Source organism: Schistocerca piceifrons, chromosome 2, assembly GCF_021461385.2.
Source record: "Schistocerca piceifrons isolate TAMUIC-IGC-003096 chromosome 2, iqSchPice1.1, whole genome shotgun sequence".
Taxonomy (NCBI): domain Eukaryota; kingdom Metazoa; phylum Arthropoda; class Insecta; order Orthoptera; family Acrididae; genus Schistocerca; species Schistocerca piceifrons.
In genome coordinates this window covers 577,882,097-577,895,085 of record NC_060139.1, presented here as the reverse complement: position 1 = coordinate 577,895,085, position 12,989 = coordinate 577,882,097, and the positions used below count along the sequence as shown (strand labels likewise).

Genomic DNA, 12,989 nt, shown 5'->3' with positions numbered 1-12,989 from the left:
AAATTACTGAGAAAAGATGGATAGCAAGTATTCTAGTATCTTATCCTACCACAAACCTTTATGTCAACAGGATGAGAAACTACTTACAACATAGTAAAGTAATTTACGACACTGAGGCAGAGTGGTCTTGCAAGGTAGACAGGAAACAAATGACATATTTATGCAAAGTGGAGGTCAGTACAAAGACAAGAGAATTTGGAAGGAATACCAATTACAAGCAAAAGTACTGAAAAGACTGTAACAATGAGTTGTGGGACACATAGACGTCAAACATCAAATACAACAAGATACATGAGAGAGAGATTTCACAATAAAAAATAATGAAACATCTCCACAAGGAAGAAGAAGTCAATGCGCACATTACTTACAACAATCCATCTGATTACATGTAGCATGCAGAACATTTTGGCAGACAGAAGGTGATACATTTGACCAGGATGAGAAGTTCTGGCACATGAAACCAGGGGTATTGATTGAGAAGAATTACAGACCGAGCTAAATGAAAGTCAAAATAGATAAGCTCCAGTAGCAGACAACCTTACCATGGGACTATTTTGATATACATCTGGGAAATCAATGGAAGGAAACTGTTGCAGTTAATAACCACAGAGGAATCAGTTTATCAGACTCTGGATACAAGCATTATATCAGAATAGTGAAATCTCAACTCCATACAATCATGGAACTTTCTTTCTAGAAGAACAGAGCAGTTTTTGTTAGGGTAGATTCTATGCTACTAATGTTATTATCATTAAACAGGTAACTGATAAAAGAACAGGGTGAAAGCACAGCACCTACTGCGTACTTATAGTCTACATCAAAGTCTTTGACAGTTTACTACGGAAAAAGCTATAGAACATCACGGATAGAAACAGATCCCTACTAAGGCGATCCTGCCCCCCCCCCCCTCCCCCCCAAACATACACACACACAGACACAGACACACACACACACACACACACACACACACACACACACACACAGATTTACCTTTCTATGGTTTTTTCGACCTTTGGATATGTGCATATTAACAACATGCCCATAAGTTTAGCACAGTGGTTAACAAAGGACCTTATGAATTTCAATGTTTTGACATATATCAAAGTTTCATTTGCACCAGAATAACAAAAATATATTATAAATAAGTAAGGCCTAATTCCAGCAGTTTTACTCGACCAGATGCTTCAGCAATGCAGCCAATGGCCAATGGCAGCGCATATGTTTGTTTACACAGGGGTTTAGAGTATAGCCATCAACAGGCATAACCAACAACTCCTGTAATATTCTTAGTCAGCCACAGAAGGCTTATTCTTGAATTCAGCAGACTGTACCAATCGAAGCTTGGGAGTTACAAAATGGGGCAAGTAAATGTCATAGAAACCAGCTTAAAAATGGAGAATACACTCCTCTGTAAACAACTCTGGCAGAAATGTGGGGAACCAGCTACCTCAATACTCATTCACCATCCTCCCAAAAAAATTTATCTTTCAAACATATTCATGTTCTTTTAACACAGAACATTCTAAATTCCTTTTCTCTTATCTCTCTTTGTAGTGAAGTCTTTATACCTAGTATCTCCCTCTCACTGTCACCGTCTATATTTCTCTTCCTCCCACCGTCTCCTTTTTCTTCCACTGTCACTTTCTCCTGTCTGTCTCTCACACCGTCATTGTCTTCATACCTTTCTCTCACTCTTCTTTACCTTCTCTGCCACTTCCACTGTCTCTCTGTCCTACTGTCATTGTTTTTGTCTCATTCTTTTACTTTCCCATTGCCGCTGTCTCTTTCTTTTCCACTTATGGTCTGCCATTGTTTTCTTCAACCACCACTGTCTCTCTCCACACATATCCTTGGAGATAGTTTGCTCAGGGTTTTGACCTCTTAACATGTGTGCATCATAGGGGATGGGAGAATGTAGGCAAATTTTTTTGTGTTAAAGTTTGTCAATCTGGGAGGCACTGGGGAGAGGGGTGGGGGGGGGGGGGGGGGGGAGGAGTTCCAGATACCTTCAGCCTGTGTATGGTCCCCACTCATCTCTGTTTTCCATTTCCACTGTCTCCTCTCTCTTTTGTTCCCACTGCTACTATCTCTATCCATCTCTCTTTCTCTTTTACTGTCACCGTCTCTCAAAGACTATCACTATCTCCCCTCTCTTTGGCTCCCACTACTATTTTATTCATCCATCTCTCATTCCCTTTCACTGCCACTTTCTCTTTCCCACTGACACTGTCACCTGTCTAATTTTCCTCTTACAGTATACCAAGAAAAGCAGCAAGTACAGTAGAGTGGATTACTGCAGGCATAAAATCATCTAGTGTAGAAAAAGATTTCTACACAGGAAACTAAAACGCAACAAAATTCCTAACACTGCAACCTACGTAAAAGATTACATAAAACAATTGTAAAATAATATATTTATTTGGAGAAGTGTAAACAAGTCATAGGCACTTTTTCAGTGCTCAAAGATGAAACAGGTGGTGCAGCTAGTAGCCACGATATTTTGTAAACCACAATAGAGGACAAAATTTATTGCAAATCTTTTTCAAATGTCAGGACTCTTTAATGAGTGCATCATAAATGCAAATAAATCAGACACTAATGTAAAAATTATGCTGACAAGATGAAATTTTTTGCTACTGAGTGATTTGAAAAAGGACCTTTTTAGTAAAATCAGAAAAGAAATCATCAGCAGGATAGGATGAAATACCAAACAAAGTGTTAAAAGAAGACGTAGAAATAATTGCACAGCCACTATCCAACATTGTTAATCATTCAATTGAAGAATGTTGTTTTCTACATATTCTGAAGAATGTTGGAGTTAATTTACTATTAAAAATATGCAAAAAAGAAAATATGGGAAACTATCGTCCATTCTCTCTTCTTCCGAATGAAAATATCTGAAAAGGTTCTCACAATCCAAATTCAAAATTTTGAACAATAATTTAAGACAATTTCAAAAAACACTACAGGTTTCAAAGTACCAGCTATCATCAAAATTGCCTTGTCTGAAAATAACTCCCTGCTAGCCACAGGAAGTAACGACTATCAAAGCCCCTTGACAGTGAACCACTGCCTGCTGTTCTCTAAATGGCAAAAATACGGGTTTCAGGGCAATGTACTAGAATGGTTTAGGTCACACCTAACCAACTGAAGACTGACAGTGATTATACTATCATAAAGGGGAAATTGTACTTAAGAATGGAACAAAACATTACCTCCAAATCACTTTGAAGTGCAATTTGTTCTCGCTCTAGTGGTCGCACCTTTTCTAAAGTCTTGGAATACCTCACTACAGCAATGACCCAAGCAGCTAATGGTGCTGCTGCTGATGATGCTCTCTTTGCATTTGCTGGTTCCAAAGATTCCTTACGTTCCTGTATAAGACGCTCAACATGAGCTCTGGATTCAGGAGTCACTGACCTAACATCAAATGTTCTGTTGAAACAGATAACAGCAATAAATTAGTTCATTATTTAATAACAACAATCACAATAATCTTAATTGGCTAAAATGTAATGTTAAGTAAGTTTATGTCTTATTGTTCAAAAACTAATTCACCACTAAAAAAACTTGCTTTATTATCTTCATTGAGCAATCATCACAAAAAAACATAACTGTATTTTCATGACATGTATGCAATTTCTGCTAGAATGTTATTATTTATATTATTAACTATTGGTATTTACAGTTTATTGCTCGAAATACACCAAAATTTAAAGAACTCTTAGAATATCTGTACAATTTCCTCTCTGTTGTTAGTTACTGTGCTTTATAGTAGGTAAGTTCTGGTAGAATGTAAATTCTTTAGGAGTAAAGGAGATCACTCATGAAACCAGAAGTGTTGAGTTGTTGATAGGTATACACAGATAGGAAAGAAACTTTCCTAGATTTTAGGATGAATCTTTTCGCAAGCTAGAGTACAAGAAACACACACACACACACACACACACACACACACACACACACACACACACACATGCTCACACACGTGCGCACATGCTTGTGCCGCTAAATGGTGCTGGTTGGATGCACATTGCCGGCATAATGTACAAGTGCTGGTGTGTATGTGTGTGTGTGTGTGTGTGTGTGTGCGTGTGTGTGTGTGTGTGTTTTGTTTGCGTTTTTGTACTCTAGCTTGAGATAGGATTCATTCCAAAATCTGGCAAATTTTATTTCTTTACTGTGTGTGCCTGTTGACAACTCAAGGCTTCTGCCTTTCAGTGAGTGGACTCCTTTACTCCAAAGTATTTAGTGTGCTGTTTTTCATGTTAGCTGATGAAATGTAATGTTCAAACTGCTGTGAAGGAGTTTTCTGTCTAAGTTTACATACTGTGTTTTGTTTCAGCACATTTTGTTTCTCTTTCTGAAACTGAATTACTAATTATATAATGCTTCTCTCATTGGGCATAGGTGTCTTTTTTCCTCTGTTTTCTTCATGACTGAAATATCTCTCGCCATTTACATGACTACCTATGTTATCTATGTATAATCTTTATTACCTAACAAGCTGAATTTGTCTCTTAATTGAGTCTTGTATACTCCACGATCCTTAAATAAATTCTCATAATTTCCATTTGTAATTTTGAGATGATGAGTCTCTTTTTCCTTACCTTTGTATTTATTTTTACTTGTATCAATCATAGAATTCTATACAATTTTATTAATGTTTCAAAAAATATGATCATGTCTGTTATTAGTTTGACTAGGTTATTACTAAGTGTACTTTACTGTTCATTTGTTCTAGAAAAATGTGTCAAAGGCAAATACATTATTCTTTTTGGAAATTCCCAATGAACAATTGTCCTTTCCTTTTTTTAACTTTTGCATTAAAATATGCATTATCCTTATGTAGTTGGATTTGTCATTATTCATCAGCTATTGTAATATTTCATCAGTAGTGGATTTAATGACAGTGAAACAGGTGTGTATCAAGAATGCCAACTCCTGAGAGGCCTGAAAACTCCTGCTTTATGCTTTTTTTCTAAGATAAAGTTTGCTTCAAAATATTTACTCTCATAAGGTAGTTAATAATTTTGCACAACAGAAGGGGAGAAAAAAGGGCATAAATACACTGCCAGAAAAAAATTAGTACACCCCTTTATAGATTTCCAGTTTGCTCAAGATTCATCATTGCAACAGTGCATACGGAGTACATGAAATGTTACATTTACAGATCAATTATAAAGGAATTCTGAAGTACCAGGTATTGACCCATGTTGAAGCACCCATATTATTAGGTGGTGTAGCTTCCAGAGGCAAAAATGTAAGTGCTGTCTCTGGCATCCATTCAATCATGCAGATGCCAAATACTATCCTGAGATATGTTATGCCATGTCTTGTCAACTTCTTCATGTAGTTCTGTAAAGAGTTGTTGGTTGAGGAGTCAGTCAAGTCACTTCTGGACCCATCACATCCCACACATGTCAAATTGGACATCACATCCCACACATGTCAAATTGGAGAGAAGTCCAGAGATCATGCTGGCCAGGAAAATTGCTGCACATTTTGCAGAGCACCTTGAGTTTCACAGGCAGTATGTGGGCAAGCATTATCCTGTTGGAACACAACATCACCTTCTTGTTGCAAGAATGGCAAAAAAATCGTTCTAACAACACTTTGTACATACTGAGTGCTGGCTGATGTCCCCTGTAGGAACACCAATGGTGAACAAGAATTGTAGCTTATCACAACCCAGACCATGAGGCTTGGAGCAGGTCTAGCGTGTCTTGGACGAATGCACTATGAGACATTGCTCCCTGCCAATTGGAACACAACCATTTGACCTCTTTCAGACTCTTCAGGTGGCTGCAAGAAGCATGAATGCATCTCGGTGGCATGGTTGCCTGCTTGCTTCACCTGTGTGCACCACACTGAGCCTTTTGGCTGTGAGCATTCCCTATTAAAGGGTAGACACAGACGGTGCTCTGGTAGCTATGCCACTATGGTGTCTGTGGGTGGATGATGTTGAAATCCTTATCAGTAGACCTAGTATCCCCCGGCAATTTGTTTTCACATGTGTCATGTCAATAACAATGAGCACATCGTGTCCAGCCTAGCTTTGCGAGATACCTTCCTATCAGAATTAAGATGTTGTTGCTGTTCATCTCTAGTTTCTAACAACTTTCTCTTCCTAGTAGTAAATGTTTATAAGGTCACAAAGTATTGATGCCTCAACACCATCATCACCTAGAGTAGTGCCTGAAGTCTGTCCACTATGCCCACTTTATCTTTCAACAACTTTTTTGGTTAGGGGCCAATTCCCCTGTATCCATAAGCAACAAATGCAATCCCTAGCCATCTCTGTTCACGTTCAAGTACACACCAAGAAAGCACTAGATATAACTCATCAGTGCTAGAGTACATCTGAATATTTGCAATGGCCAATAATTCAGTTTTACTCAGGTGACTGTGACATTTTGGTTTTGATTTATTATCTGCTCATAACACGCAACTTTACATGCATGACATTATTAATAATGAAGATACAGAACAAAGTTAGATAATACGTCACTAATAATAAAAAAATTACAAACAATTAGAGAAATGAAACGGAATACTTAGCACAATACACAAAATACAGTCAGGTAGTGATCACTTACAAGCAAAAATATGTAATAAAACATGTGTACTGGTATTCTACACATACTATGTACAGCTACCTCATGTCAGTAATTAGTGCATTAAACTTCAAGTCAACTAATTGAATACTAACACTCCCAAAAAAGAAACAAACAGTTAGAAAAAATTAATTAACATTACTCATCACAAATAAATAAGCAATTTCTTCTGTTCACCTCTTCACAAAGGCATGTAAGAAAACTGCTACTCTAAACACTGTGTATAAGCTAGGTACAGTTGCAGCTGCCAGACGCTCACTTGCCTACTACTACTGTATTTCTCGCATCGCCAAACAATGCATAGCATTCTCCAAAGTTCATAAAATTTATGTGAATATTCTCATCAAAGTATTATTTGATAAACATTTGAATTGTTACATAGAATTCTGGTCCAAGATCGGCAGCTGTTAGTTGTAAATGCGTGAGGTGTGCTTGCTTGTGTGTGTGTGAATGGGCTGTCTCTCTCTTTTACTAATGAAGGTTGTGGCCAAAAGCTTCATGTATGTGTCTTTTAATTGTGCCTGTCTGCAACTTGATGTGTCTTCTTTACAGTAAGTAGAAATCTGTCTTTTCCAACATTATATTAAAATTTCATTCATTAGTGGATGCACCTTCATCAAACACATTAAATACAATAATTAAAGATCTCATTTGCATTACTTTTTTATGAGCTCTTCCAGCCTAAATCTTCTGCAAAGAAAAATGCTTTTCTCTTCCAATATCTTACTCTAAAAACTACCTGCATTCCCAAAAATGAGTTCTATAGCTGGAGCTTCATAAATATATCACACAAATCTTCAGGATAACGCTTGTTATGCACATATTGCACATTATCAAAAAAATTCTAGGTTTGTCCTATGCAATTAACTAATAATTTAATGCAACATATTGCATGATAGAACCTCTTCCTATAAATAAGAGAAACAAAAAAATCACAGAAACCTGAAAAAGTTATTCATTTCCATTTTCATAAAGCACGTCCCAAAACAGTATAATGGCAGAAGATCAGATTATTAATGAAGCAGTTTTATACTTTGCTCTTACCTAATCTCCTCCTTGACACCTCTTTTAGCTAGGAAGTTTTTCATATTGTTCCAAGAAGTATCACGAATTCCCATAAGGCTAAGAACACATTCAAGTATATCACGTATGATTTCTGGTGGTGCCCGAAGTGAACGAATTTCTGAAAGTGACTCTGATTTTATGTTGCCCACAGCAGCCCTTGCTTGTTGTATCACAGGTTCAATTTCAGCTAGTTCTGCATCTATTTCTTTTTTCCTGCAAGAAAATGAATTGCCTTTCAGTTGAAAATTGTCTGTAGTATCCCTGTGAAAAGGTCCTAGATAAAAATATTATGCCAATTGTATATTAATGGTAAGCAACTAAAAAAATATTTTATACAGGGTATTGAAGATAATCTGAATATAAAATTATTTTCTGTACCTACTCATCTGTTTCCAGATCTTAATAAGCAAAAGCCTAGTAAATACTTTGATGCATCTTCAAGGCTACTGTACATATAGCAATACATGTTGCTTGTGCAGTTATCGTTATTCAACATTAGAAAATGCAAGCTTTTATATTCATGACTAAGATAAAACAATACCTGTATTTCATATTCACAGGCACTGCTACTTTCAAGTACGACATGTCTGGTATGGCACGCAAATATCAAATGAATGGTTGCAACTATCTCTCTTAACTGTGAGACTGAAGGCAGTTACATCATTATATTTTGATAAATGTTCACCTTCAAATTTTTCAATCCTAGTCACTTGACATTACTTCAATAGTTTATCAAAACTGGAATCGACTTCTTGACTAAAACCATATGGTACACTAGCCAATCATCAAATGTAAGGCTGGTGTCTTAAATTAAATTTAATACTTTCATTGTGTCATATACAACAGTGTAATACAAAACATTCACATTTTGAAATTACACAAACAAGAAACATAAAAACTGCAAAAACAGAAATATTTATTCCTCTTCAAAAATAAAATTATTCTAGTGCTCACTACTGCTGGCAACACACTCTCAAGACTATTGGTAAGTTATCCAAGGTGAAATAGTTCAAGTAAACACCACTCATAGATTAGGCCTTAGACCTGTTCTGATTGGACAAATGCTGCCTACAGGACAGTAAGAGGAACAATCTGTGATCGTGGAACATGTGATCATCATGTTGCCAATCCCGCCAGCTGAAATTCCAGCAGATGAATCCTGGGAGTACCACTGTTTCTTTATTCAAGCAGTTCCTTATTTGGACTTACAAGGTTGAGTAGACCCTATTGCAGACTTCCTCTACCTAATAATATATGCAGTAGTAATTTCGTTATGCACTTGAACATAAGAGGTCTGTCTGAAGGAATGATCAGAAAGCTTTATGATATAGAAATTTTGCTAGAAAGTGTGAAACAATCTGTGAAAGTAATATGCCTTAATGAACATTGGCTAAAATCTGAAAATATGAGTCTCCTAAATAAACTTACAGGTTATAAACTGGCTACCAGCTTTTGTAGGACCAATGGGTATGGAGGCTCTTGCATATTAGTTCATTCCACGGTAGACTATGATATCAGACAGAATTTTAGCCATCTGAATGAAGAAGGCACATTTGAAAGTTGTTGTATAGAACTTAAAGAGTATAACACACTAATTATCAGCATATATCGCACCCCTGGGTACCATATAAGCTCTGTATTCTTAGATAAGTTTGATACATCGCTACATAAATTAAAATGTGAGAAACTGTACAAGAAAGTGGTTATATGTGCTGACTTCAACATAGATGTAAGGACTGATGACAAATTTTCTTCACACTTAAAGAACCTGGTAGCCACAAATGGGCTAATTCTCAATTTCGATCAGTATACAAGAATTACAGCAAGCTCTGCAACATGTATTGACAATATTGTAAGTAGTTATAATCATTATGTAAAAGAAAAATTTCTTCTAGATTTAGGAGTATCAGACCATAAAGCACTATTTGTATCACTACCGAAGCAAAATTCAGTCTGCACAACAAAAAGATGTAGGAATTTCAGTCAAGAAAATGTGGAAATATTTTGCAAAAAACTAAGCCAAACCAAGTGGACAGTCAGCAAACACACTTCCACAAGTGACAATTACAATAACTTTTTAACTGAATTCTTGGGTATATTCAATGAATGCTTCCCTTTTGTAACAGTGAGGACCAGGTCCCAAAAAAGTAGATCCTGGGTAACAAAAGGAATTAGAGTGTCTAGTGCTACTAAGAGGAAACTGCATATGGAGGCAAAAGTAAATCAAAGCCCTCAATTTCTTAAGTATGTAAGCACATACAAAAAAACATTTGACAAAATAGTTAAACTAGCAAAACGTACTGCAAATAACGACTTCATTTCAAATGCAAAAAACAAATCAAAAGCTGTTTGGTCTGTTATAAGAAGTGAAGTTGGCAGTGAGGCAGAGAGAAAATGCCCTTCTAAAATAGTGATAAATGGTAGAGATGTTACAGAACCCAGTGCCATTTGTGAATCATTCAATGACTTTTTCATAAACTGTAACAAATTTGGTGACTGTTCACCACCAAATACAAAGCCCAATATGACAGATAGCAATTGCCCATGTTTTAAGTTTTCTCATGTTTCCATCTCAGATGTCATCAAAATCATAATGTCCCTAAAAAATTCAAAATCTGTGGGGTGGGATGAGGTCCCCACTGAAATAATAAAAATAGTCCATCACAGTATTGCATATCCACTCTCTTTCATAATCAACCAATCATTTGATGAGGGATGTTTTCCAGATCGATTAAAATATGCAGAAGTTCAGCCCATACACAAAAAAGGCAAACAACATGAATTGGGCAACTATAGGCCAATCTCACTGTTACCAATTTTCTCAAAAATATTTGAAAGAGCTGCATGTGATCAGATTGAAAATCACAAATCATCTAACAGCATTATCTTAGGCAATCAATATGGTTTCAGAAAAGGCCGCAGCACAATCCATGCAATAAATGAATTAGTCACAAAAGTCAGCAGATGTCTTGATGATAGAATGTGTGTGTCAGGCATCTTTTGTGACCTGTCCAAAGCCTTCGACACAGTAAATCATGACCTGCTTCTCCAAAAATTGGCACGCTATGGTTTCCAAGGCAAATCTCTTAGCTGGATGTCATCATACTTGGCAAACAGAAAACAAAGAGTACTTACTAACATCAACGGCAAGAAATTTCTCTCTGGCTGGAAAAACACTCAATTAGGTGTTCCACAAGGCTCAATATTAGGGCCACTGCTTTTTCTATATTATATTAATGATATGCCATGTCAGGTCCAGTCTGATACTATCCTCTATGCAGATGACTCAACAGCTGTAGTCTGTTGTAAAAATGAGGTAGACCTAATTCGTCATATTGAACAAACACTTGGGGAAGTGGAGGCATGGGTCAAAAACAATAACTTGACATTAAATTTTACAAAAACAGAAATTGTTCATTTTACCACAAAACAATCTGCACAGTCTATAAGTGAAATAAGGTATATGGACAAAAAATTAGAGACTGCAGACTGTGTCAAATTCCTTGGCGTGTTAGTCAATAAAAACCTGTTATGGAGTTGCCATGTGGACAACATACTGGGTCGACTGAATAGCCTTGTATATATTATGAATATCTTGTATTGTATTACTGATTTAGCTGTAAGAAAAACTGTATATAATGCATATTTTGTTTCAGTCATTAGGTATAGTATAATTTTCTGGGGGTCTGAAAAAACAAATTTACTTAGAGCTTTTAGACTACAAAAAAGAATCATCCGAGCAATAGTGGGAGCAAAACCAAAGCAACACTGCAAACCTTTATTTGTAAAACTGGATCTAATGAGCATTCCAAGCATATTCGTCTATGAAACTCTCACTTTCACGAAAAGAAACCCACAACTTTTTGAGGGCAACTTCTTCTTGCATCAATATGATACAAGACATAGAACGAGCTACATGTTACCTACCCACCGTTTAAAATCATATGAAAAAACCCCATACTACATGGGCATGAAATTTGTAAATAAAATATGGAAAGATATGGATGACCCAAATATAAAAGGCACCAAAAGAGACCTGGAAAAATATCTGAAAGATAAATGTTACTATAGTGTAGAAGATTTCATGAATGGTAACAATGCATTATAATTGTAATTAAAGTACCTCTTTGAAGATGTTACACCATGTATATTATTAGTTTATTGTCTATTTTTAGTATTGTTATATATAGTGTAAAAACTGACAAGTCACCTATGTCACAATCTTTGATTGTATAAGGCATGTTATGTGATAATAAAAATTGAATTGAATTGAATTGAATCTAAGAAAAAAATCCAAGGAGGTACTGGGAATTGAACCCATGTCCTTCTGCGCCAACAACAGTAACCACTAACCATTTGGCTATGGAGACAGATATAGAAGGTTTTGCATGAAACTGTAGGTGGAACAGTGGTAGATACATCCATACTGCACTCTTTAAGTGTCTAGCAGTTCCATGGAAATGTATCCCCAGAGTTAAAACATTACTTGGTGTCAAATCATGAGTCAGAGTGAACTGACCAAATAGCAAAGAAAATCGAAGAATACCTCTTTGAAAATAAGGAATGGTCAACAAGCAGGGTGTCCTTGTACATGCTCTGTTGGAATTACAAGTCTCATAAAGTTTACCCAGTTTGAGATGCACATAGTTTTGTAGCATTTCACAGTATCACTAGACTTGCTGCCACATTTTATTAGTAAAAACAGTATTTCCCTCACACTTGGAATTTGTCTTTAATGCCTTGGAGGCAAAAAAAGTATTATGTAACAAATGTTCATGAAGCTCACAAGTTGTAATTTTTGTCCATTACTGAAAATTAGTTTGTTTAATGTGTCCTGAAGATGAAAAGGAACCTTATGACTAAACAACATGACATCTTTGAAGAATCCTGTTTGTCAACTGCCTGATGAAATACTGGGTGTGATTTGTGTAGATGTATACCGACATTAATCTAGAGACATAAATTTCAATGCTATAATCCCAAATTTTACTGCCATTCAGATCACAAATCAAATAGACTGTAACATGTTTCGTAAAAGGACTCAGCAACTGCTTCACTGTTCTGCTCGAACATATGTAAGTTTTCACATGGTGTGACAATTAAGAAGTTTATGCTTTAATAATGGCCCAGTAGTTTTCATACTTGAAAACCATCACTAAGTAATTTTTTCTATCAGGAGTGGAAAGGAAGGCAGCACAGTCTGGAGTACAAGGAGAGCATATTTTCATTTATATGTATAAAAAAAACATTCAGTATAATAATTTATATCAACAGTTTTCAGTGTCTTATCCCACTATCAAATTAATC

At 36.1% G+C, this 12,989-nt stretch overlaps 1 protein-coding gene across 1 annotated transcript in view; it reads right to left on the bottom strand.

Annotated features, from left to right (window-relative positions):
- Positions 1-12,989, bottom strand: part of LOC124777773 (cytoplasmic dynein 2 heavy chain 1) — an 829,086-nt gene that overhangs the window by 211,787 nt on the left and 604,310 nt on the right. Inside the window, exons 51-52 of the mRNA XM_047253283.1 lie at positions 7,662-7,895; positions 3,216-3,435 (exon numbers count right to left, since the gene is read on the bottom strand). Coding sequence (XP_047109239.1) covers positions 3,216-3,435; positions 7,662-7,895 — 454 coding nt within the window. The remainder of the gene's footprint in view (positions 1-3,215; positions 3,436-7,661; positions 7,896-12,989) is intronic.